Source organism: Hemiscyllium ocellatum, chromosome 31 (genome assembly GCF_020745735.1).
Source record: "Hemiscyllium ocellatum isolate sHemOce1 chromosome 31, sHemOce1.pat.X.cur, whole genome shotgun sequence".
NCBI lineage: Eukaryota > Metazoa > Chordata > Chondrichthyes > Orectolobiformes > Hemiscylliidae > Hemiscyllium > Hemiscyllium ocellatum.
Window position 1 is genome coordinate 13,181,787 of NC_083431.1, and position 27,382 is coordinate 13,209,168.

General features: G+C 42.8%; 1 protein-coding gene across 1 annotated transcript; it reads right to left on the bottom strand.

Annotated features, from left to right (window-relative positions):
• Positions 1-5,098: 5,098 nt before the first annotated feature.
• LOC132830289 (nitric oxide synthase, inducible-like) lies at positions 5,099-25,635 on the bottom strand. The gene is made up of 26 exons (XM_060847849.1): positions 25,306-25,635; positions 24,174-24,225; positions 23,221-23,334; positions 22,564-22,712; positions 21,661-21,823; positions 21,456-21,547; positions 20,946-21,087; positions 19,670-19,809; positions 19,340-19,514; positions 18,458-18,559; positions 17,449-17,643; positions 16,683-16,765; positions 16,208-16,352; positions 15,171-15,275; positions 14,542-14,594; positions 13,442-13,616; positions 12,355-12,487; positions 12,138-12,216; positions 11,832-12,022; positions 10,944-11,101; positions 9,552-9,762; positions 8,998-9,085; positions 8,760-8,881; positions 7,744-7,892; positions 6,554-6,748; positions 5,099-6,066 (listed from the first exon to the last, which is right to left on the bottom strand). Exons 1-26 carry the CDS (start codon positions 25,419-25,421, stop codon positions 6,016-6,018), a joined length of 3,378 nt encoding a protein of 1,125 aa, XP_060703832.1. The 5' UTR covers positions 25,422-25,635; the 3' UTR covers positions 5,099-6,015.
• Positions 25,636-27,382: the final 1,747 nt, after the last annotated feature.

Genomic DNA, 27,382 nt, shown 5'->3' on the forward strand with positions numbered 1-27,382 from the left:
AGAACTCTATCACCAAACACATCGACTTAGACCCCATCTACTCCCCCTTGAGAAAAGGAACCGGAAGTGACTCCACCACAAGAAATAACATCACCACAGGAAATGACATCACCAACCCAAAGAAACTCAAACATCTAAATAGAAAGCAGGAATTTTCAGCATTGCTTCACCTGAGGTCCACTGAAGATGCTACCTAGTAAGATAACGCAACGTCAGCGAGAAAGGCTACATCCAAAACCTCAACCTGAGCTACAAATCTTCTCAAACCTCACTATTCCTTCAAATGTTCAAATTTGTATTAAGAGCCCTTCTTGACAGCAGACAACTCCCATCAACTTTATCCATCTTTTTCACTAAGTTACTTATGAGATATTTGGTTCTTTAATGTGATCTATTGTTGTTTGAACACTTCAGTGCTGACCCTGTTACTTACCTTCTAGTGACCTGTATTTTGGAGCCAGTATCTCTCTCATATCTGGACTGACAGCTACCGTGCTCCTTTCACAACTCCCCTTCCCCCTAGTCCTTGACCAGTGATGCCCTTTGCAGGTGTGACATCTCTAAAGTGGCATCTAAATGGGTTAAAAGTGACTACAATAAGAAGCATTTTCCAACAACAAAGAAACGATCATTCTAGGAGATGAGGTTGATAAGACACATGGAGTGAGGGGTGGATCAAGAATAACTTTCCAATAAAGGTATATTCAAATAAATGCTTCCCCACATTTTTTTGAAGTTTTGCTCATCCAATGCATTCTCTGATAATTATTCTGGAGGGAAATAGAATCACTCAGATCCAATTAATAGCAGTGAAAAATGAAAAGAAAAACCCATCATTTCTAGCAAACACAATGTCTTAAACAAAAGCAGAAATTGCTGGAAAAACTCAGCGGGTCTCACAGCATCAATGGACAGTAATTAGGGTTAATGTTTCAGGTCCAGTGACACTTCTTCAAAACAGCTCCTGAAATGTCAACTCTGCTTTCTCTCCTCAGATGCTACCAGATCTACTGAGTTTTTCCAGCAATGCTTGTTTGTTTCTGATTTCCAGCATCTGCAGTTAGTCATGGAGCTGTACAGCACACAAACACACCATGTGACCCAACTCGTCCAAACCGACCACATCCCAAATTAATCTTGTCCCATTTGCCAGCATTTGGCCCAAATGCCTCTAGACCCTTCCTTTTAATGTACTCATCTAGATGGTTGTAAATATTGCGTTTGTACCAGTCTCCACCACTTCCTCTGGCAGGATGCCCCTTACGACACTTTTAAATCTTTCCCCTGTCACATCAAACCTATGCTCTTTAGGTTTCAACCCCACCTCCCTGGGAAAAAGACCTTGGCTATTCACCCTATCCATGCCCCTCATAGTTTTTTAAGAGAAAGTTGTGACCGGGAAAGCCCTGTTTGAGGGCTTTGTGTTTTGTTGGACTGCTTTAGGAAAACTGGATGGTTCCAGGATTTGCCTTTAAAACGCTGCTACTTTTGTTTGCTCCCTCACAAAATCTTACTGCCTGTCACTGCCCTGTGGTTCCACTGGCCCTGTTTGGATTTGTGGTTAACAACTCGCTTGAGTTTAAAGTGGAATGCCACCACAAACTAAAAATCTATTCAGATTGCTGTAGTGTCAGACATAAAGCCTAGATTTTGTTATAGATAGTGCTGTATTGATGGTGGATGTTAAGGTTTATTGGTGCAGATGATAGAATGCATTATTCTTCCTTTAGCCTGGGCTGTACCCATGCAATATTTGATGGAGATGTTGGATGTAGAGTGTACAAAGTGATCAAAGCACACAGATGGGGCTCAAAATTCTGCTGTGCTTTTCCAGCACCACTCTAATCTAGACTCAAAATTCTGATTCCTGATGAAGGGCTCTGGCCCGAAACGTCGAATTTCCTGTTCCTTGGATGCTGCCTAACCTGCTGTGCTTTAACCAGCAACACATTTTCAGCTCAAAATTCTGATGGATGAGTTGCTGTTGTAACAGGACATGGTGGCAATTAGCATGAAAACAAGACTTTTTATGACCTCCAAACATCTCTGTAAGGTCACCAGTCAGCACCTGACACTAGGGAAAACAGCCCTATTCAGTGTTTCCCTAGAGATCAAAATCTTCAACCCTGGAGATTGTAAATATTTTCTGAGCCCTTTCAAGTTCAAGCCTATTCGGCATCTTTCCTTTCACGGGGAGACCAGAATTAAACACAATATTCCAAAAGTGCCCTAACCAATGTCCTGTACAGCCAAACATGATATCCCAACTCCTATTTTCAAAGCATTGAATAACAAAGGCCAGTGTATCAAACACCTTCTCTATCCTGTCTACCTGTGACTCCACTTTCAAGGAACTATGCATCTGCACTCCAAGGTCTCTTTGTTTAGTAACACTTCCCTGGGCACTACCATTAAGTGTATAAGTCCTGCCCTGGTTTGCCTTAACAACATGCAGCACCCCATATTTATCTAAATTAAATCCATCTGCCATTCGTCAGCACGTTGGCCCATCTGATCAAGGTCCTGTTGTACTCTGAGATTACTGTCTTCGCTGTCCACTACACCACCAAATTTGGTGTCATCTGCAAACTTACTAACCATATCTCCTACGATCACATCCAAATCATTTATATAAATAATGAAAAGCAGTGGACCCAGCACTGATCCTTGTAGCATATCACTGGTCACAGGCCTCCAGTCTGAAAAACAACCCTCCACCACCACCCTCCGTTTCCAACCTTCAAGCTAATTTTGGCTAGGTCTCCCTGAATCCCATGTGATCCAACGTTGCTAACCAGTCTACCATGCGTAACCTGTTGAACACCTTATGGAAGTCCATAGAGGCAACACTCATTGCTCTGCTGTCATTGATCTTCATCACCACTTCTTCAAAAAATTAAAGTTTGTGCCTGGGAAATCATGTCTCACTAAGCCATGCTGACTATCCCTAATCAGGTAAAAACAATGACTGCAAATGCTGGAAACCAGATTCTGGATCAGTGGTGCTGGAAGAGCACAGCAGTTCAGGCAGCATCCAAGGAGCAGTAAAATCGACGTTTCGGGCAAAAGCCCTTCATCAGGAATAAAGTCAGTGAGCCTGAAGCGTGGAGAGATAAGCTAGGGGAGGATGGGGGTGAGGAGAGAGTAGCATAGAGTACAATGGGTGAGTGGGGGAGGAGATGAAGGTGATAGGTCAGAGAGGAGAGGGTGGAGTGGATAGGTGGAAAAGGAGCTAGGCAGGTCGGACAAGTCCGGACAAGTCATGGGGACAGTGCTGAGCTGGAAGTTTGAAACTAGGATGAAGTAGGGGAAGGGGAAATGAGGAAGCTGTTGAAGTCCACATTGATGCCCTGGGGTTGAAATGTTCCGAGGTGGAAGATGCAGCGTTCTTCCTCCAGGCGTCTGGTGCTGAGGGAGCGGCGGTGAAGGAGGCCCAGGACCTCCATGTCCTCAGCAGAGTGGGAGGGGGAGTTGAAATGTTGGGCCACGGGGCAGTGTGGTTGATTGGTGTGGGTGTCTCAGAGATGTTCCCTAAAGCGCTCTGCTAGGAGGCGCCCAGTCTCCCCAATGTAGAGGAGACTGCATTGGGAGCAACGGATACAATAAATGATATTAGTGGATGTGTAGGTAAAACTTTGATGGATGTGGAATGCTCCTTTTGGGCCTTGGATAGAGGTCATTAATGGAGATGGAGAGTTCCAGGAAGGGGAGGGAGGTGTCAGAAATGGTCCAGGTAAATTTAAGGTCAGGGTGGAATGTGTTGGTGAAGTTGATGAATTGCTCAACCTCCTCGCGGGATTTGGTGAAGTTGATGAATTGCTCAACCTCCTCAGTCCTTGCCATTCCAAATACATGTAAATCCAATCCCTCAGGATTCCCTCCAACAATTTGCCCACCACTGAGGTCAGCCTTTCGTGTTGTTTTGTTGCTGGATGCCTCAATCCTTTCCTCAGCTAATGAAGTGTGTTCAAGTCTAGTCAGTGTTACAATGCAATGGCAACTTGCAACAGTGAGTTCCTCCAAATAGCTCATGGTGTTGGGGAGGGGGGGATGTGGTGTAGTCTGTTTGTGTCTCCCTGGATCAACATTCTATATTGCGTATTGGCCAGGATCCAGAATTCCAGACAGAATCTGTGATTGGAGGTTCTAGACCCTTTAAGTGTGGGCTGAGGGAATCTGTGATTAGAGGAACAGTTCCACCTCTCCTGTGCTACCTGCTCCTCCAGTCGTAACTTTGGTCAGTGGCAGAAGAATTTCAGCTTGACCCCACCTGCCACCAGGCTGCGTCTCTGTGGTCAGTTCCCATTATCAGTTTAATTGTCAATTGATATTTTTATTTTAAGAAGCTGATGGGAGTTGTGACCGGGATAGCCCTATTGAGGGCTTTGTGTTTTGTTGGACAGCTTTAGGCAAACCAGATGGTTCCAGGTTTTGCCTTTTTAAAAGTTGTTACTTTTGTTTGCTCCCTCATGAAATTTTACTGCCTGTCACTGCCGTGTGGTTCCACTGGCCCTGTTTGGATTTGTGGTTAACAACTCGCTTGAGTTTAATGTGGAATGCCACCACAAACTAAAGATCTACTCAGGTTGCTGACGTGGCAGACATAAAGCCTAGGTTTCCCAAAACACACTACTTTTAAAGTGTGGTCACTGTTGTACTGTACAAATTATGATAGCCCATTTTACACAGCAAAATCCCCCAAAAAATCCAGTGGCGAGATACTGAGTAAATAGTCGGTTGTGATGATTGTGTTTGAGACACCATGTTGACCAGGATACTGAGGTAAATTATCCAGTTTCCCTTTATGGGATCTTTTACACCCATCCTGTGAGGTTAAAAAAATCTGCTCTGAAAGATGGCACCTCCAACACTGCAGCATTCCTTCAGCCCTGCAATAGATGGGTGTCTCATCCAAAATGGTTATTTTGACTTTTGATGGTTTGAATTTGTTTCTCTATGACCCAAATATGACCCCTTGTCCTTGCTCTCTGTCTAAAAAAAAAGAGTCTGTTCCTTAAATCTTCTGACATGATGCTTTGAGATGCAAGTGAGTAAGAATGGTTCAACAAAGTATTGACAGAAACACAAATCAAAACAGTAACAATTCATATAATTTTATTAAACCTCATAATTTATCAAATGCTAGTTACATAGATAGCAGCCAGCTGCCACTCTCACTCTCTAAATCTTTGCCAGTCTCAATCTGTCAGTCGATACTGGATATTGCCCTCTCGACTACACTGTGTTCTTACATTAAAGTGCATAGTAAAACTTGACTTCACCAGCCAATTCTTGCAACATTCTGGCTGTTGTAAACAAGTATCAGACTCACCTGCCTTCCACTGGCTTAATTTGAATTTTTGGTCCTAAATTGTAAGCTTTTCATAAGCGCTGCCCAAAATTCATGTTCAGCAATGCTATGATATTATTTAAGGCACAGAAAACAGAAAATCAATAAGAAGAGCAGTATCTGTTTCTGTAACAAAGTCACAAAAGTTTGTTCCAAATGTTTTTGGGGGTGATGTCATGTAAAGCCATTTTCGGAAAGTGTCAAGGACCAGGTAATAATCTATTTCTGGCTGGATTAGTATTGACACTGAAATGGCTGACATTGATTGACATTTTCCAAAGTATGCTTCCCTGACCAAACCAGTTTCTGACACTATTAAGTCTTTATTTTCTGCTGGAACACAGATTTCCTGAATTATCCAGAAATTAACAACTGCAAACTTAAAAAGGAAAAGAAAAACTCTCTCAAAACTTCACTAAAACGTAAAAGTGCATTTTTTTAAAAGTCTTTAGATTTCCACTTGTGTTTGTAAAAGCGAATATGAAATTGAATGCTATAAGTTAAAATAAAAATTTGATTCATTTTGGTCCATACGTTGGCCAGCAGATACATAATAAGCACAGGACAAGAGTCAAGCCTTGTTAATGCAAATTTTCCTTCATTGTTCATATCAGTTGGCACAATTGTCTCTTTGGTGTTTTTTGGTTCCGTATTGGGGTGCACTATTATTTCTGAAATGTTGCCCCAAAGATGTCTTCGTGATATCGCTTCTGGTTCTGTAAAGTAAAGAAGAAATTGGGGTTAATGTAGAGACAATGTAGAACAATTATGTGTAATATTATTGTGTAGAACAGCCGCTTACATCACAGCCTATGCTGTAAGAGTCCCTTTACAACCATCTGCACTGCCAGTTCTTCCTCCCTGTGTACCCATATATAATGAAGTCCATGCAACTGTCTTATCATCATGTTTTCTGGCTTCTATTTCTTGGTACCCAAAAACTTTCTTGCTCATCAGTTCCTAAGCTTCCTGGACCTTGGTGACTGGGGCATGAGCTACAGGGGAAGGCATGTGTGTCCTTATCGGACAAAGGTAAGCTTTTCTGTGCATTTTGCAATTGCTGGCTTTGCAGTTTCAGATAGTAATGTAAGTTTTGTTCCTGTCAGACAGAAGGGTAACCAAAATCAAACGCTTCTGGGACATCCACAGCAAGTTATGGTATCGAATATGAGCAAGGAATGGACTTAAGGAGAGATTACTTACCTTTAGCTTTGTGAGGAATTCCTCAGCATCCTCAATGCTCATGCCACCCTGCTGAGCAATGATGCCTTTCAGAGTTTCAGTGACATCTTGTGCCATCTTGATTTCACCACAGATGTAGATGTGCCCGTTCCCTTCATGCAGTATGTTGTAGACTTCAGAGGCCAGTTGCTTCCAAAGAATATCTTGTACGTACGTCTGGTGGAACGAAAGCAGACAGTGGAATGTAAGGATACATTGATGTGGCAGTACTGTGCAGTGAAGCTAACACCTTACAAGACCATAAGATGTGGGATCAGGAGTAGGTGATTTGGCCCATTGAGGCAAAAGTGAGGACTGCAGATTCTGGAGATCAGAGTCAAGATTACAGTGGTGCTGGAAAAGCACAGCAGGTCAGTCAGCACCCGACAAGCTTTCCCGATGAAGGGCTCCTGCCTGAAACGTCGATGCTGCCTGACTTGCTGTGCTTTTCCAGACCACTCTAATCTAGACTTATTCAGCCCATTGAGTCCACAAAAGCCATCATAGCTGATCAACTTATGTTTACACATAACCTCACTCGACCTCAGAACTTCAGAAATAGAAGCAGGAGTGGGCCATACGGTTTCTCAAGTCTACCCTACTGTTCAGTGAGACTGTGACTGATCTTTTACCTCAGCTCCACTTCCTCTTCCTAGCCCTCGATTTACTTAGTGATCAAAAAATCTATTGATCACAATCTGAAATATACTTGGCAATGGGTCATTCACAGCCCATTGGGGTCGAGAATTTGAAAGATACCATTGCAGCGAATGACTTTTGAAGTACTGTCACTGTTGTTTTGTAGGCAAGTGAGATCGCCAATGTGTGCAAAGCAAAATTTTGCACACAGCTCTGAGATGAATGACTGATGAATGTCTTTGCACTATTTCTGGTTGAATGATAAATGTCACTCACAAAAAATAGGAATATTCTCCTGCTTTTCTTTACAATGCTGGTGTTAAAATACTTTACGATTAAAAATTACTTTATTCTCCACACGCAATGCCAATGATAATTTCTGACCTCCATATAACTTTGCCAAGCTAGATAACTAATTGGGTCCCATCCCAGCCGGTCGGTGTAGCTCAGTAACAGGGCACAGAACCAGGTGGGAGCCCACAACTAGTTTGAAAACATATTTGCACTCTTGACTGGAAAGTGGTTTAAGTTACCTTTTGTTTGCCTGGCTCTCTGGAGTAAGCTGTGTAAACACCCTCCAAGATGCCTTTATCTTTAAGTGCAAGGGTTTCTTCTTTGTAAATATGATCCATCTCTGAGTTCCGACAGCCAAACACCAAAGTCATGGGACCAGCTTTAATTCCTAAATGGCACAAGACAGACCAATGGTGAGTTTCATGGAAGAGTAGCTTTGTCTAATACCCACCCAATAAAGACACTTGAGAATAAGAGACATAGTGTAGTTTAAATATCAATGAATCACTGAGGCAAGTGTTAGCCATGGCCATTGTTACTGCTGGAAAGATGTGAATGGCTCAGCCTGAAATTGTACAGTGCGGTCTTTGAGTATTAGTTCCTTAATGCTTAGGGAATGTCCTCACAAAATATAAGGATTAATAGATAGCTAATTAAATGGTCAGCTGAAATCTGGGAACTGGAACATCCCATGCCAATGCTGCCTCTCTCTCATTTCCTCACTCTCTTTCATCGTTGTTATCTACAAATAGTTAGGCAATTCTTCCTTTTCTAGACTGAGTGGCTCAGTGGTTAGCACTGCTGTCTCACAGCACCAGGGACCCGGGTTTGATTCCGGCCTCGGGCGACTGTCTGTGTGGAGTTTGCACATTCTCCCAGTGTCTGTGTGGGTGCTCCGGTTTCTTCCTACAATCCAAAGAGGTGTAGGTTAGGTGAATTGGCCATGCTAAATTTCCCATAGTGTTAGGGGTGACTATAGGGTAGGGGATGGATCTGGATTGCTTGGTCTTTGGAGGGTCGGTGTGAACTTGTTGGGCTGAAGGGCCTGTTTCCATACTGTAGGGAATCTAATCGTAGGACTAAGAAACATCGTCATCTACTGATCAGAAGTTGTTCGTGGGTGAGGCAGCAATTAGCTGTCCTGAGGCTTGCTCTTTGTGAATTTGGTGATAGGGACTGGGCTCCAACTACGTGTTGCCTAGTGCAGCCCAGGATGTAGAAGTCTGAGGCAAGGACATCAGGAGATTGAACATACCTCGTTTCTCAGAGTCATACTGTCGCTGTTGCCAGAAGCTTCGATATGGAGCAATTCCTGTTCCTGGGCCAACCAGAATGCAGGGCTTTGATTGGTTCTTTGGCAGGTGGAATCCTGCGGTGCTGAAATTGTGACATGACATCGATATTAATTTTGAGTCATTTAGGCACAGACGTGGCTGTAGCAGATGGAGAGCATGCAACGTATAAATTCAAAGGGTGGGATCAAGGTGACCTACCTGCGCACATAACATGGAACCAGTTCATCCTTTCCCAGTGTGTTGAACCAGGTGCTGCAGACGCCATGATGCATAGGGCCTTCGCCATCTACATATAAATAAAACCATTAGTTCCCAGTTTCCACATTTCAGTAAATTATCCATAACCCATTCAGAATACGTCTAGCACAATAACCCAGTCAGAACATCGATACAGCATTACAGCTCTTTCGAACATATGTGAATGTACACTAATGTTTCATTAATAAACAATGTATAGGTTTGATCTTATTGAAACTAAGTTAACTTTGATCCTATGCAGAGTTGAATTGCCTGAATGGCCATGCTATTTACCCACATTCCTCAGTGGGGTGGAAACAGCTCTATAAAGTACTATACCATGGAAACAAATTTGTTCCCCGCCCTGCCAAGAACTCCTTGTTGGAAATTTGATCCTAAGGTTTGATCAATAGATACTTCCTTATTTAACGGTACATTCTAACATCCTGGCTGGCCCGCTAGCCCTGTCCCTTTTAAAGCAAATAGACTGTCCAGTTGCAATCTGACTGTGTTACCTCTAGTCCTGTAGTTGACCACAGCGACTGTCAGATGGATTTCTCCTGGGTTCATATCTAAGGACGAACTGATGGAGTAATATCTGGGCTTCAGCAGCATGAGTTGTGTGAGGAGGAACAGGGCAGGACATTGGATGGACTGAAATTCCTCTAGGACTTCCAGGATGTTGGGACTGTTAAAAGATTTCCATTTCTCATACTCCTGGGAATTCTGCAGAGTGACAAAAAAAACAGGATTTATTATTAAACAATGGCTGATCCACAACATTTGCCTGCACGTAATGAATCTCTAATTGCTCCTTTCTCCAAGTTTAGACTCTTGAAAAATATATCTAATAGTATGGCCAAGGAAATTTCACATCACTTGGGCTCATTAGACCCTCCTTTATCAATGTATGATCATTCACCCACCTATCCCTGCCTTCTTCCTCATTTTGTCTGTTTCCAAGTATAATTCTAATTGTTCTGGTTTAAAATTCCATGGTACTAAAGTGTGAAACCAAATTCTATCCCAGTTAGGCGGTAGTGTGGTGTTAGAGAAAAGGAAAAAATAACCAGGAGATGTAGAGTCTCCTCAGTTTAGGGCACTGACTCTGTGCTGGCTGGTGCTACAGTCAGTGTGTTACTGTTGGTACTGAGGAGGAGAGTTTCTTTGTCTTTCTCCCCACCTTGTTCAGGGAAGATATTTGTTTCTTTTCTGTTTAGGTTTCTTTATTGTTTGTTTGTGTTTGTTTTTTCTTCTGAAGAATAAAATAAAAACAAATTCATCAAATTTGTGAATTGGAGCCAGAAATAATTGTGGTTAATTTTAACCAAATTTGCTGGATAGGCATCTAAGAGGATTATGTGGAATGCTGTTTTTCAACCTCACTCCTCCCCATTTTATCCAAAATCCCCTTTCAGTGCAAAATTAAATCAGTTGGCCTGTAACGTCAACACTGCGTCCACTCCAGTCAGGCTCCTGATGGGTGGGTGATATTAGAATAACTAGGAGAAAGTGACGACTGCAGATGCTGGAGGTCAGAGTCGAGAGTGTGGTGCTGGAAAAGCACAGGTTAGGCAGCATCCGAGGAGCAGGAGAATCGACGTTTCGGGCATAAGCCCTTCATCATATTAGAATTGCCCCCAGTGAGGGCAAGTACTCTGGGAGTGTCAAAAACCCCAGTAGGTTCCTTCAGAGTGTAGCCATCGCACCAACCTGGTCTACCTAAATATGGCACACACTGGGCAATTTTTCTTACCGCTGTGCATGAACTCTTGCTGTGCTCAAATATGCTGTTTCTATTATAATAGTGCTTCAAAAGGTAGGCTGTAAAACAGCATGGTGGATCTATGGTCTGAATTGAAAATGGACACTCCCCATGAGGTTGGTAACTATAGGCCCATGCTTACCTGGCTCAGTTCTAGCAGTCGATTCTTCTCTGACTCGTCTGTCGCTAACTGGGCGAACTTCTTCAGGAGATGAGGGCCGGGTGGGGTGGTGACGTCCAGAAAGTGGGTGAAAGCCTGCGAGAGACTGCAAGCCGGTAATCTCTCGTCCACTTTCCAGTCTGTGGGAAAGCAGAGAACATCGCATCAATTAAGACCCAGGACAGGGACAGACCTGAATTGTGCGGACTCATTTTCGGGATTGCAGGGAGGATTTCAAAAACCAAAGGGGCAACAGATTGAAACTTCCATGTGACCATGTGGATGGGACACTGGAGGGTGTCAGCACCTTTAGCAGTCTCACGGAGAGAATTGGAGATTTGAATAATTTGTTTGAAAGGAGTCCTGATTTAACCTGCATTGTGACCAAAGGTGAAGATTGCACCAGTTCTGTCCAACAGCAGAGGCATGGATATTTTTTAGAATCATAGAATCCTACAGTGTGGAAACAGGCCCTATGGCCCAACAAGTCCACACCTATCCTCTGAAGTGTATCCCACCCAGACCCATTCCCCTACCATATTACTTTACATTTCCCCTGACTAATGCACCTAACCCACACATCCCTGGACACTACGGGCAATTTCCCATGGCCAATCCACCTAACCTGTACATTTTTGGACTGTGGGAGGAAACTGGAGCACTAGGATGAACCCCACGCAGAATATGCAAACTCCACACAGATAGTTGCACGAGGGTGGATTCGAACCTGGCGCTCTGAGGCAGCAGTGCTAACCACTCAGCCACCGTGCCACCCTAAAGCAATCTCAAGTGGGGTCTTTCCGTTCTATCAGTTTAAGCCACTGAAGAGAACTAAGAAGGGAAGTCAGATACTTCAAAAGTGCTACTTACCCTTGATGCTATTGCCATTGTTAACCTCCACTAGGATACACTGGTGAGAACTCGGTGTCTCTTTGAGCCTTTTGATCAATGCACTGACGAGAGCTTCTTGATTCTGAGGGAAAACTCCAATGTGTTCCCCAGGCAGGTACTGGAGCTCCTTAGTGTCTGTGCAGGATAGTTCGACCAGAATAGTGGATCGGCTATAACCAGAGAGATTCACGTTAACCATGTGATCACAAAGCGTTTGAAGAGAGTTGCAAATAAAGACTTAGCTATTAATTTAAAATAAGAAGAACTTTTAAAAGGCCAGCAGACCTGGACTTGGAGCTCTGCAGATCCGTCTTCTGTTTGAACTTCATCGGCAGAATTTTCTTCCCTTGCATTTTGGAGAGAGCTGAGATAATGAGAACATCAATTATTATTATTAGTCTGTCTGTTGAATGGTAACTTGTAAGTTTAAAATGAACCCCGTAAGCAATGAGACGTTGGCTGGTTGGCCACTGCAGTACAAAGGGTGGAAGTGAATGGTTACCTGCACACAGGTCCAGAGGCCTTGTCTCTGTTGCGAATCTGTAGCGGCTGGGATCCCACACATCACTCTTGGTTGCTGATTTGAATTGACCCAGCTCCACCTTCCCGCGCACGTGGAAAGCTTTACAGGCCGTCTGTTTCGAAAGAGCACAGAGAACAAAACCATTCTTTAAAATGTCGTACACATTGCAGTAGTTTTGACCAGGGTTCTCCAGGATTTCTCCACGAATGTGACTGTTATCGGAGGTTTTTTTCCGCATAGCACAAAGTGTTTTAAATCACATTTTCCAATCGCTGCTTACAGTGATACAGAATAAGATGCTTTCTCAGAATGGGGGAAGTGAACAGGATATTTGGCGATGTGACTGAATTTGAAATCCAGAGAATGGGAGCACAAGGGAAGCTGGACAACTTGTATTCGGTTTCCAGACTTCAGTAAAATTAGCCGTATAGCTGTCAGGTCGTCTTAAAAACCCCAACTGTTCTTCTAATGTCCTTTATGATAGGAGAGCTGTTGACCTCACTGAGACTGGCTTATTTGTGGCACCAATGTAATTGATGCTTAACTGGTCTCTGAAGTGGTCAAGCAAGTCAGGGTGACCCATCACCTTCTCAGGGCAATGGCAAATGGGCTATAAATGCTAACCTTTGCAAGTGACATTGGCATCACACAGATTGGACATAATAAAGAAACACATTGACAGTCACCCCAGGCCATTCTTGACCTTGAAGGTGTTTGTTTCAGTTATAGGAATAGGCTTATTCCTCCTTATGCTCAGCTATAAACAGGAGATTTTAAACAGGAACAGGGGCACATAACGAGGGTGCGACAGGGCTATCATCTCAGAGCGTTCAGTGAGAGTGGCTGCAAGTGTCCTAAAATGTATTAAAAATGATTTTCAAAGATTCTCTCCTTTCTCAGGTAGCCTGTGTCAGTTAGCCCTTCCCACTCTCTCTGCATCAATACAGAGAAACAGGGAAATTTAAGACTTCCACTACTTGGCATAAGGGCACCACTATGTCAGCTGCAGATGTAGAAAGCCATATTGGAAAGAGGTAATCCCTGTGGCAAGCCAAATGCAGCCTACCTTGAAAGTGGCGATAGCCCAGTCGACAAAGGATTCCTCCTGGCCACCGAGTTCATCGCCTTCTCCTGTCAGGGCCAACTGAGTTGCCCCAAGCTGTGCCAGCTTCTTATCGAGGGTGTGGGCGAATGCACAGAACTGTGGGTACATGCGGGAGCCGAGTCCAAAGATGGCATAGCTGCAGAGAAGATGCGTAAGAAGCCAAATTAATTTTTAGTTCAGATGAACAAGACCCTTTCTCAAATATAAAGCTGCCTATTTTATAAGTTGCAGTTACCCCCACACCCTTTAGCATGTGCCACATAAACTAAATCACTTGAGCTTCCAGCAGAGAAACAATTTAACTGTATATATTTTTATGCTACTCTTAACCTGCCTATGCTGTGGCAGCCAAGATAGTCTTGGTGGGTCTTTTAGTTTTATTATCCATCCTGATGTTTTATTATCTTCTAACAAGCAACAAATGTAACTTGCCATGTGAGGAAATCACCTCATATTTAGCATCTCATAATGAGGGGCAGATCAGGGCTACACTAAGGATCCAGTAGTGGGGCTGCCCATCCCAAACTCTTTCCAACAATGCATTATCCCAAATTCCAGCATATTTAGGAACAGATGAAATACACTTTAACAGGTTTCAAACTGCAGCATATTTGATGTGTTAATGTTAATTGTTAATATAAACGGACAAGACTAAGGTCAAATGGAATTTTTCTTAGTTGGCAGTATATTTAATTGATGGCTGCGTGTGTGTATTTAGCAGCTTTCACAGCCTCAGGGCAACTGCAGGTCTTTCACTAACCCAGAAATTCCTTTGAGATGTGCAATCCGAGCTGTTGTGCAGTCAATTTATATGCAGCAAGCTCTCACAGAACAGCGATACAGTATGTGAGCAGATGGTAGTTGACAGGACAAATGTTGTCTATGACTTTGGGACATTTCTAACTTTGAGACTTGACCTGCAAGGAGTTAGCCTAGATTAGCTATGAAGGCTATGAAATCTCCTGATTTAACAATGGCTAGAATACCTAAGCAATCACAGCTGATGCAAATATTAGGTACAACTGCAAAATTGTACGACACTAAGTGAAATACACACTTACCTGAAGTTATATGGTTTCAATGGCTTCTTTGTAAACAAGGATTTCTTAAACACCTGTAACAAAAAAAATGCACCCCATTTTTAATGGAAGAAACTGACTTTGCACCATTTAGAAAGGACTGTCTTAAAAAGAGAAATTATAACATTTCCCCCTGAATTTATTTACTACAATTCACTTGCTATTTGATCGAACTCTATTTTTGATATATTTCCTGGTGTACATTTCAGCCTTTTCTAATCTTTTCAGACCCCTCCTTCCCAAAGTTCTTTATCCTATTCAGAAAAATGATTGCCCATTCTCAAAATAATTTCTCCCCTGTCCAGCCCACTCAGAGTCCCTTTCTGCTCAATTCTCCTGATAGTGAAGTATTTTAATCATTAAAGTTTTACCTCCTGAATCCATGGTCCTGATCCTAGCTCCTGTCTTTACAACTGTTCTGCATCCAGACTGACATTAGCGTTAGTAATTACTGATGTCCCTATAACCCACTGCAAACTTTGGTTACAACTCATGTCGTTTATTCAAAGCCTGGGATAGGATATATTAATTTAGTTCAACATAACCAAACCTGCTCCCATTGTGCAAGGCATTGATAAGAGGTTTGCTTCTTCCAAAAATATGCTGCTCACCTCTCCATTTCCTGGTGAATCTCCATTTCCAAAGGTACTTGTCACCACCAAGACCAGTGACTCCTGACTCAGGTCATTCAGATCATAGTCATCCATGCAGACAACCTGATAACAAAGAACATCACAACCAAACAACCATTAGGACCACATTGAATGAATAGACGGCTTTACAATGAGGCAAAAGTGAGGACTGCAGTTGGTGGACATTCAAATCAAGAACAGAGTGGTGCTAGAAAAGCACAGCAGGTCTGTTGAAGGGCTCCTGCCCGAAACGTCAATTTTCTTGCTCCTTGGATGCTGCCTGACCTGCTGTGCTTTACCAGCACCACTCTAAGCTTGGCTTTATAATAAGGCAATTCTTCAAACTATCTTGCAATGGAATGTGTAAAAGAGTTCTCGCAGTTCTGTAAATGTAACAGTGATATGATTGAAGTGAATAGGATAAGGAATATTTTGGTCAGTTTTCTGCTCTACATTAAAAGGTCAGGGATTGTGCGCAGAGGGTTAAATTCCCTCCATTCTGCCTCAGTTTCAGAAGGGCATTTCCATGTGTGTACATTGGTTATAGAGTCATAGAGATGTACAGCACAGAAACAGACCCTTCAGTCCAACCCCTCCTTGCCGACCAGATATCCCAACCCAATCTAGTCCCACCTGCCAGCACCCGGTCATATCTCTCCAACCCTTCCTATTCATATACCCATCCAAATGCCTCTTAAATGTTGCAATTGTACCAGCCTCCACCACTTCCTCTGGCAGCTCATTCCATACACGTGCCACCCTCTATGTGAAAAAGTTGCCCTTCAGTCTCTTTTATATCTTTCCCCTCTCACCCTAAACCTATGCCCTTTAGTTCTGGACTCCCTGACCCCAGGGAAAAGATTTTGTCTACTTACCCTATTCATGCCCCACATGATTTATGCACATTACAACAGTGGTTACGCTGAAACTCATTGGCTGTAAAGTGCCTTGGGAAACCCTGATGTTGTGAATGGTGCTACATAAATGCAACTCTGTCATTCTTTCCTTTTGTTTACCTTGACGTTGAAGGCGCCGTTGAACAAGGTGCGCAGCTTTTTGGCAAAGGTTTCGGACTTTCCGGTTTCTGTTGCATACAGGATTGTTGCCTTTGTCCTTTTCATCATGGTCTTTCGCATCAGAACAGAGCTGAACAGCGCTGCCCTGGAAGGAAAGCAACATTATTTAATCCTTACAATGTGGCTCATACCTCTAAATGTGCAGAAATCGCTTCAATTCTGCTGCAAGAGTATTTAAGAGGTTTGCAAAGACAACACCAAATGAAAAAAAAAAGGTGTTACAGAATCTTTGGGCTTTAGAAGTTTGTAAAAGAGGTGGAAGGTTGAAGGGCAGATAGAGGCAAGTTTGAGGTCTCAGGAATGAATACATTTTGACAAAATATTATGCAGGGAGCTTTGATTGAAACACAGACTGGGCAAAGAAAAGCTGGGGAGAATTCATTTGAAGAAAACTGAATATTTTGGATGAACTTACATAGCTAGATGTTTGAATTTGATCTCATTTTTCTTTGGTCTCTTGCTTTCATCATGCCAGATGTGTGTCTTCCATGCATCAACCTGTGATTGGAGGACATTGACTAGTGGTTAGATTAAGTGATACGGTCTCAAATCTGAACGTTTCAGTGTCTCCGCAATTCACAGATATGGACAAAGACCAGAGTGACCCCCCGCCCCCCTCATGTCTACTCCAACATTCAGTAGGATCGTAGCTAATTTTTAATTTCAACTCTGCTTTCCCACCGCATCCCAGTAGCCCTTAATCCCTTTTGTGTCCAAAAGTAAGACAATCTTAGTCTTAAAAGAATAGTCTTAAATATAAGCACCCACTAGAGTGTGGATTGATTTAATTTTTAATGATCCAATTGAAAACCTTGAATTATCGCACAACAGTGCTCCAATCCCGGATCCAGTGTGCACTGACATACCATTTCTGTCAGGAGTGATGATTGAGAGCAAGAATTTCAGCTTATTGCTTTCCTCCTTAACCTGCAGACATCAACTACATGGTGGTTTTCCTACTAGCACCACAGATGAACCACTGACACAGGATAAGGAATGCTGGAAATTCACTGTTTCATTGGCTGTATTTTGCAAAACCATTCACCGACACTTCACAACTTAGGATGCCTGGTTGGTATGGATGGGTTGGGCCGAACAGCCTGTTTATGTGCAGTATACCTCAATGACTCAATGACACTTGGGGCCCTAACCTTTGATTTGTATCACACGGAGCAAGTTACCTGATAATAAAAGAAGGGGCTGAGAATGTAGTTCAGAATCTCCTGATGGAACACTCGAGTGATGCTTCCAGAGATGGGTGGGACAAGCCAGACCCAATCCCCGGGGCAACCTCCTCGGAGCCGGAACTCATTCTCCATGTGCTTCATGAAGGACTCTGCGGCCGTGTGGTGGTCCATAATTGTCACATTCTTTTTCTGGAAGAAGAAAATTGCACCTTGTTCAAAATGCATTCGTGAATAAATGGAAAATCTGATGGCACCTGACAAACCTACAGGTGAAGTTGATGTACCGATACCAAATCCCGGGAGCTATCCTTAAGATGGTGTGACTTATTTTGTACACTAATTCCCAGAGCAATGAAGGGTTACTATGTGAATTGGTCAAGAGTAGTTTGGCGAAATTTGCATCATCTACTTTCATGATATAAAGCCCCACCTATGAAGACAAATGTCAAACACTCTAGGTTGTGAGATATTGGGGTAAGGGAAAAAGTAGGAATTTAGCACTGTTCTTTTGAAAGGTTCATGCTTTTGCAGGGAATCATGGATTCCTTCTCCTCCACTCAGTGTCTGTGCTGTCAATCGCTGTGTAACTGGTTATCCCCATTTCCATGGGGCTCCTCTAGTATTTTCCACCAGAACAGCCAACAGGGAATACTGATGCCAATTTTTTTCTCAATCTGGACCTTCAGTCAGGAGAACACAGTGGAATGTACCCAAAAGAAATGATCTGACTTCTAACTTTAAATCAATTTTACTTTTGGTTCAGTGAAATAGAAATTCCATTAAAAGTTGAAATGCTCATGAATTATATTAAATTAATAGCATTGATGCAAATTGGTGAAAAGCCTTCTAATATTCTAACAGGCTATTGAATCATTTCATTAATAGGACAGCAGTCTGGATAGAGTGTTTTGAATGTGATAATTTTGCTTGTATCTGAAATGGCTACCTGCTGGTTTCTAAAATAAAAATGTCTTGAAGTTCATCATGTTTATTCTCTTCTCACCTGGAAGCTGTGGAGCACAGCAACGTTGATCTCCACCAATGCTTGGTCTTTCCACAGAGACGCCAGATTGTTTGTTTCTAATCCCATCCTCTTTCCAATATCCTGTGTTCCAACAAAAAGGAATTATTTTGATCAAATTTAAAAAAAAGAACCTCACAAATACTTTAAGTTTTTGCATTGATTGCTAACCAATCTGCAAAGACGTCATATTTACTCATGTATTTTAAGAGCCTTTGCTAACTGTTGCTGACAACTTTGCGTGTGAACACTAGCTTCTTACTCAGTTGTAAGGCATTTTGTCTGCATCTCTAAAGACTTCTTTCCCGCTGAGTTCCACATTTGTATTCTCTCTGCGTTTTTACTCTAGTGCAGTCAAAATAGAGTATTTCCTGCTGTCTCAAAATGATGTGACTCTCTCTCATACTTTCTTTCTTTCTCAAGAAGTTTTGAAAACTTAAGCCAGACTTAATTTGACCTTTAATGAATCTCATCTTGATTTTAACTTTGCTGAAATCCTTTACTTTGAGCCTTGAACAGGAGATTTGCCAATTAGTAGTATTATTCAATCCTTTCTTTGGAAACTGTAGGAGGAAGCTCTGTATTCAGTTGCTGACTGGTGTACTTGTGACCGTCAGAGGCCTGTGTTTACAACTTGTACGGTTTCCTATCATACAGAGATGTTCATTTTAGACAGGCTATAGTCGGTGCATAAGGGAAAGAGCTCAATAATGAGGAGTTATTTCTCAACTGTTCCACTTCAAGCTTCTTTATCATATACAACCATGTAGCAGTTTACAGAAATAGAACCAGGAAAAGTACATCTGGCGGGATTGACGATCAGAAAATATTCTTGTGTAGCTGATGGTTCAAAGCTGGCCTTACCTCTAGTACGTTGTATCGCTGAACATCACAGAAGTCTCGAACACCAATCTCAGAGCTCATATACCAGCCATTGAAAGGGCAACCAGGAAACTCCAGACCTCCAACTTCGAGCAGCATGTTGGCCACAGCAGGCAGAGCATACCACCTGAGACCCATTTCCTTAAACCAATCAAACCTGCAGGTAACAGCAGAAGTATTAGTTACACGACTCAATGCATTGTAGAATATTAAACCAGTCTATGATCTATCTATTCCATGGTAGATGGACATATGTAGATGGATTGGAATTATAAATCTGGTATTGATAAATGACTGGAAGTTTGAACTTACTTTGGATGCTCAATTTCTACTTCCAGGATGAGCTCTGGTGGAAATTCAAATAGTTCTGGATCCTGACCATTGGCCTGAATGACTAAAGGAAGCACATCAAAGCGTCCAAAGCGGGGGGTCCAGCCAAGGTCAATGCACACCTGAAAATAAGACAGACACAACTCTTTTTTTAATACTAAGCATGATCTTACAGTAGCTTTCAAAGAGCACTTGAGCATAGCTACATAACAATTATATTATACATCTGGCCTATAAGAAATCACTCTTTCGTTGTAGGTAAACAGCCACAACGGATGGTAAAGGCTGAGAAAAAAAAACTTGGGTATCAACCAAGAGAGATTAAAGATGGGTAAGTGGAGTTGAGTTAGAGATCAGCCATAAACTAACTGAACAGAAGGACAGGGTTGAGGGCTGAATGGCCTACTAAGAACGTGGAAAATAAAGCAATAGTGGTATGGAGAACAATAAAAAGCAGACACGGTTTAGCGTTGCCTAGGGGATTGTACAACATTCAATGGGGAAATCCTGTCAATATGAATACTTGCAGAATGAACATGTGAATCATAGAATGCTGTAGCATCTGAGGCGGCCATTTGGCCCATTGTGCCTGTACCTCCATTTTGAAGGAACCAGACAATTCATCCAACATTCTTGAACTTTTGCTATAGCCCTGCTTCATTTTAAGTATTTATTTAATTCTCCTCTTTCAATTAGTTCTAGGGATTCCAATGGTGATTTTAATGAGAACATAACAATATTTGAATGTTAGGAAAAATAAATGATCTAATGAAACCTGACATTTTTTTTTGATAGAGCTGAACTCCTTCTGTTCATTTACATCATCTCCTGCACTCTCACTACAAGAGGATCTTGTTGCCCCATGTTGTTTGTCTATTCTCCAAAATTACTTCACACCTAAAGTGTCCGTTGTTAACAAATCTCTGTCCTAATCTTTCCTTATTTTTAACATCTTCAGCTTTAACTTATGTCTGCATTCCATTTGAAAAGAGAATGCTTAGTCTGACCTCCCCCATCACCCCTCCACATCTTATAAATTAGATTAGTTCCTATTGATTGGAAACTCTAGGGATCATCACTTGCTATTGGATTCATAAATCAATAGGAACAGATTTTGAAGGGTTGAAGGTGACCCTTAAGTTCCCTTTACCGACTGTGAGGAATGCGTGGCCTTCTTAGCCATTTGCAGCAGTGACAGAAAGATAACTTCATCCATTGGACATAAATGCCAGATACTGCAAAGAGCTTCATAGCTTACCTGTGTGAATGCAACTCCAGCTGGATCTCCAATGATAGAGCCATCGGGCAACTGGTACCCTGCATAACGGACCATCTGGCTGTTCCATATTCTGAAGTCATGTTTTCCGTCAGTCCTTTGTGGGAAGACGGTGATGGTGGATCTACAGGATAAAATTATCCAGTGAATGAAAAAGAACATAACTTTTTTTTCTATCTTACCACAATAAGCATATTTTAATTGTCCTGCATTGCCTGTACAGCACTTTGGGACGTACTTTAAGGCTCTACACAAACTTATTCTTTTCTTGTGATTATTACTGAGATTTGGTATTCTTGCATTGCTGTTCTGATGTTTGCAAGATGGAAAGCTCTTGACAACAAGTCTCTCTTTTTTAATATTATTCAAGTTCTGTACCACAGGGCAGCGATTAATAATGTGTCTGTTAGATCCCCAGCATTAACAGTGTCATCTTAAGGACAACATTAGGTGTTCTAAAGAATTGTGACGAGAATGTTTCCTAGCTCCTACCTTAAGTTTCCATCATTGGTTGCATACTTTAGGTGGGTGCACATGTGTTCAAACATCTCCTTCGCAGTGGTGCACTTCCGAGCGTCAAACACCTGCAGAGACACAGACGTAGATATCGGATGTTGGTGGGTTTCATTCGCCAGTCCGAAGGGGAAAAGAAATGAAAAGCTTTGGGAGTAACAGTGAGAAAGGGCAGGATACCTACATGGAGGTTAGACCATTGGATACGGCCAATGCAACGAGGGGCATTGCGCCAGGCTTGCTTGGTTGAGAACACCAGCTCCTCATAGGTCAGATCGTATGTGCCTGTCTCCATGATGCTTTTGGTAACCTCCTCGATTCGGGTCAGGTGTTCCTCGGTTCTGGGGCTAGGAGTGGGAAGAGGAAGATCAGTGTGATTAACACAGAGACTTATCCCAATCCCAACACTTACAGTAACATTTCATGGAACCACGCAATGTGCTTTTGATCTGAATAGCAAGTTTCTGGAACATATTACATGATCTTTTCTTGTCAAGTGAATGTAAAATCTCCAGGTAGATAAGAAAAATTCCTTTGTAGATTGGTCAAATTCTAACTGAAGCAGAGCAGGCTCCACAGAATGGAGTTTGAGTGCCCTGATATTTTTCTGTTAAGAATCCCTACAGTGTGGGCACAGACCCTTTGGCCCAACAAGCCCATACTGGCCCTCCAAAGACTAATCTACCAGACCGACTCCCCAACCCTATTACTTTACATTTCCCCTAATGCACCTATCCCACACATCTCTGAACACTGTGGGCAATTTAACGTGGCCAAATCACCAAACCTGCACTTCTTTGGAGTATGGGAGGAAACCGGAGCACCCGGAGGAAACCCATGCAGACACGGGGAGAATGTGCAAACTCCACACAGACAGACAGTCACCTGAGGCTGGAATTGAACCCAGGTCCCTGGTGCTGAGAGGCAGCAATGCTAACCACTGAGCCACCATGCCACCCTACTAACTGTATATAGTGGCATGGGATCCCAGCCCTGTAAGACCCCATCGATCAGGAGAAATCAGGAGAGAAATTACCAGTATCCAGGAGAGAGGTGACTCCATGCACTGAGAATGTGCTCTACTTACCTTTTGAAGGATTCATAATATTGCTTGATGAAGTCAATAGCCTGAGGCAGGATTTCCTCTGGTGGTACGGGCTTATCTCGGGTTTGTCTGGTCATGGCTTTCGGAGTCATTACAGAGCCCCTGCAGGTGGAAGACTGGCATGGCATGTTCTAAAGCAGACAGTGAGGGAAAAAGGTGGGTTCACATCAGATTCATGCAAACAAAAACTTTTCAAATATTGTCATTTAGTTCATCTCAAACAGGGATTAGGACCAGTTATTTGTTTTTGGGTGGAATTGATCTTTAATGCATGTAAAAATAATGTTACTTCCAATTGACAATGGACCATCCCATGGATGAAGATGAGCAGGTACTTATATGGAATGAGCTGCCAGAGGAAGTGGTGGAGACTAGTACAATTGCAACATTTAAAAGGATGGGTATATGAATCGGAAGGGTTTGAAGGGATATGGGCCGCGTCCTGGCAGGTGGGACTAGATTGGGTTGGGATATCTGGTCAGCATGGACGGGTTGGACCGAAGGGTCTGCATCCATGCTGTACATCTCTATAACTCTATCTGTAGTCTCCCCACTGTACTTTTCAATCATAACAGACACTGGCTGTGTCGATAATGTCTAACCCAGCACTGGGTGAAGGAGGTTTTGAACAATTCTTACCTTGACTGCTTTCTGATGTAGGGTATCCTGCAGGATGCTCCCATTCTCCATGTTAGTCAGTTTCACAAACTTAGGGGCATAAGGACAACGCATGGGTCCTTTCACGGGAAGTGGCTATTGACAAATAACAGACAAAAGTACAGTCAGTTGGTGTAATTAATCAAGAGTACAGCATCAACACTTAATTTAGGAAGCAGGATATTTAATATTACGATAATTAGAAAGGAATTGATATAAGATATATATCCTTTCTATACAAAAGCACGAGACTATTCTAAATAAATCAATTTGTAACATGAAAAATATCTAAATTCGTTCGTACAGTTTGCCCCTATCTCATCGTCAGTTCTTGCAGTACTGATAACAGATAAAGGAATCGCATTGCATTAACACGGGGATTGAATTAGGAATTCGTTCCTGGGTTTCCCGATCTTGCCTCTCCTGGTTACTTTGAAAATTATACTGACTCGAGATTCCCGAATTGGAAAAGTCTAAAATCAGAATCGCTGCAGAATTGAGGCAGCCATACTGGACTCGAAACGTGAACTCTGTCTCCACTGACGGTCTCCAATTTACTGGTGACATTCCCCAGCAATTTCTATTCTTGGTTTCAGATTTCCAATATCCGTAATTTTTTGGGGTCTATTATAGTCTGGGATGCGAACCAATTATGTGTATTGTGAAAATTTGTAGGAAATCCCTTCGGTTTCAGGAACTCACGACCAAAAGCGTCAGGGCGAAGTAACAATAATCTAGTCAGTGCAGCAACACACCTTACAATGTGGTCTATTTTCAAAGTTACCTTTCTCTAAAACTACTAGCTTCTAATGCTCTCACTTATCGTTCCAATTGGTCAGTATCAAAAGAGGTTTCGTGCGAATTTGGTCACATTTAAAGCGATTTGGACGCTATTTGCGAACGAAATTCCTGCTTTGATGTAGGAATCCACTCACCTCAGAGCCTGCGCTGTCGGTCTTGAAGTTCGGAATGTGTCCATTCATAATGCTGGAGAGAGAATCAGGTAACATCGTTAACTCAGACCGCACTGTCTGAACACGCTACTTTCTATCATTATGTAATTTTTTTTATATTTAAAAAAACAAAGGACTGAGCCATCTAAGTTCATCTGAACGATGCCTGTTCGGTTTAACTTCGAGGGGATACAATCAATTGCTTTAAACAGAGAGAAATGATTCGTTAAAATATCGCGTTTTAGTTTACATTCGTTCCACCCAGGGGGTTTCCTAAGGTTTAAGTCGCTATTTTACCAAATAATTCGATAAACAAAATACATTACAGCTGTTGGGAGAAACTCTTTAACGCGCCATTCACTCCCAGTATTTGTTTTCACAAAATACATTTTCACAAATGCCAACACTAAACAGAATAAACAAAGTTAAAAATCACACAACGCCGTGTTATAGTCCCACAGGTTTAATTGGAAGCACTAGCTTTCTGAGCGCTGCTCCTTCATCAGGTGGTTGTCGAAGTCACAAGTGGAAGTGCTGTGTGATTTATAGGAGAAAGTGAGGACTGCAGATGCTGGAGGTCAGAGCTGAAAATGTGTTGCTGGAAAAGCGCAGCAGATCAGGCAGCATCCAAGGAGCAGGAGAATCGATGTTTCGGGCCTGAGCCTTTCCTGAAGGGCTCATTCCTGAGGAAGGGCTCTGGCCCGAAACGTCGATTCTCCTGCTCCTTGGATGCTGCCTGACCTGCTGCGCTTTTCCAGCAACACATTTTCAGTTGTGCGATTTATAACTTTGTATACCCCAGTCTAACAGCGGCATCTCCAAATCAAAATAAACAGAGGAGGGAAACTGATGCTGAAATAATTAGAACGGGTTAAATGATTATTTCTGGGTCTAAGACATGCTAAATGTATAAAAAACTATAACATAAAAAGAATCAAATCTATCGCCTCCTTCCTCATTAATGCCTGCAGTTACATTTATAACAAATCGTTTGAACATGAATTTGTCAGGAGCAATGTGTGGCTGTACGGAGGGGTACTGTCTTTACAAACTTAACTTCGGTTTCCTCACACAGATGGCATTACTGGTTATCAAGTTGAGTGTAAAACTGTACCTTTTCTCTTTGCTGGTGTCGATGTCATTATTGTTGAGGTCCGCTGCTGGTTTCGGCCCGGGTTCATATTTGCCTCTGTACCTGGGTCTCTGTAGGAAGCTCCAAGGACACAGCATCTTGCCTCGATGTCTCTCCTTTCCTCTGTTTCACCGATGAGCAGAAAGAAGTTTCTTCTTTTTGTTGTTTGTTGGTATGCTCCTCTCCTTGAACGAACGAGAAACGAATCGTCCGACAACGACAGAGCGGGGATCGTGCAAACCGGGAAAGTTGCGGTTTTTTTTCAGCTCAGTGTTGGGTGTCACTGACTCTCCAACTGTACGGAGCTGGGCGCTGGAGCTGCCTTATTTATACTTCAAAGCGTCTCAAGAGTGACACCTTCCTTATGCAAAACATGGTCAAACCGGAGCACTGCAATTCAGGAAACCCCCTCACCCCCCCGAACTTTCTTACCGAGCTTCCTGGCTGAAAACGTCAGACTGTTACCGATTGCAACAGTGACAACGTGACGGCAACATTTCCATGAATGCGAATCACTGGGACCTTCCCCTAGCTCCGCCCGTGTCAGCAGACCTCCCTCTTCTCCCCTCAGGCACTCGTGTTTTCCTTCACACGAATTTGCTTTTCTCGGAAGATCCATCAGATTTCAAAGCCTCTTAACTCCAGACTCTAACCTGATTCCTATTTAATTGTGACCTGAGTGTACAACTCTCTCCTCACTGATTCTGGGTCAGTGGTGCTGGAAGAACCACTTCAAGGGCTTTTCGCTCCACTTTGGATGCTGCGTGAACTACTGTGCTGTTCCAGCCCACTAATCCAGAATCTGGTTTCCAGCATCTGCAGTCATTGTTTTTACCTCTCTATTTACTGATTCTGCCAGGGCACAGGGAGGGTGGTAACTGACTGCTGAATTGAATTGATTGTCGGGTGTACCGAGGCACAGTGAAAAGCTTTGAAGATGACCACCCTTGCCCCCTTCACCCACCCCGTGAATGCCGAAGACCTCCTGAAACCTAGTTTGGAATCTGCACCTCTTTTGAGAAACTCAGCAGGTTTAGATTAGATTACTTACAGTGTGGAAACAGGCCCTTCGGCCCAACAAGTCCACACTGACCCACTGAAGCGCAACCCACTCTTACCCCTAACCTAACACTACGGGCAATTTAGCATGGCCAATTCACCTGGCTTGTACATCTTTGGACTGTGGAAGGAAACCAGAGCACCCGGTGCAAACTCCACACAGTCGACTGAGGCGGGAATTGAACCCGGGTCTCTGGCTGTGTGAGGCAGCAGTGCTAACCACTGTGCCACCGTGCCGCCCACGGCAGCGTCTGTGGACAGAAAGCAGAGTCCATGCTTCCAGTTCTGCTGAGTTTCTCCAATGTTCTCTCTTATCATTTTGGATTTTCAGCATCTATTTAGTTTTGCCTGGTCAGCATTCAACATCCAATGAATGCCACCGAAAGCTTTCTGTTTGTGGGATCTTGCTGTGTGCTCAGTGCTGACAGAGCAGCAGCCATATACCTTGAATGTGATTTCTTGTCGCTGAGTTGCTCAGCAAGATGTGGGAGCATTGACCCTCCACTTGCCTCCATGTGTGCATTGACTGATACTCAATTATGATTACAAACCAGCCACTTCCAAAACTGTCCAAAGTGGTGTTTTGCTGCACTCCACTTGACCTGTTGTTCTGGAAACACTTCACTGGAAATCTTCCCTTTAGCTGGCAGCCAGACTGAATCAGAAGCTTATTGTGTGTGTTAGTCATGGTTTGCAAATATATACACCAGTGTAAATAAAACAAACACATGCACTGAAAATCGTTATAGTTTTACAATGAATTGATTTGAGGGCAACACTCTTGCAATGTTAAATCACTTAATAAACTAGGTAGTGTGTAAATCAATTTTTCTTCTATTCATTCACGGGATGTGGGTGTCACTGGCTGGGCCAGCATTTATTGCCCATCCCTAATTGCCCAGAAGGCAGTTAAGAATCAACCACCCTGCTGTGGTGAAAACAACAAATGCTGGGGACCACAACGAGTCAGACAGCATCCTTGGAGAGAGAGCAAGCCAAC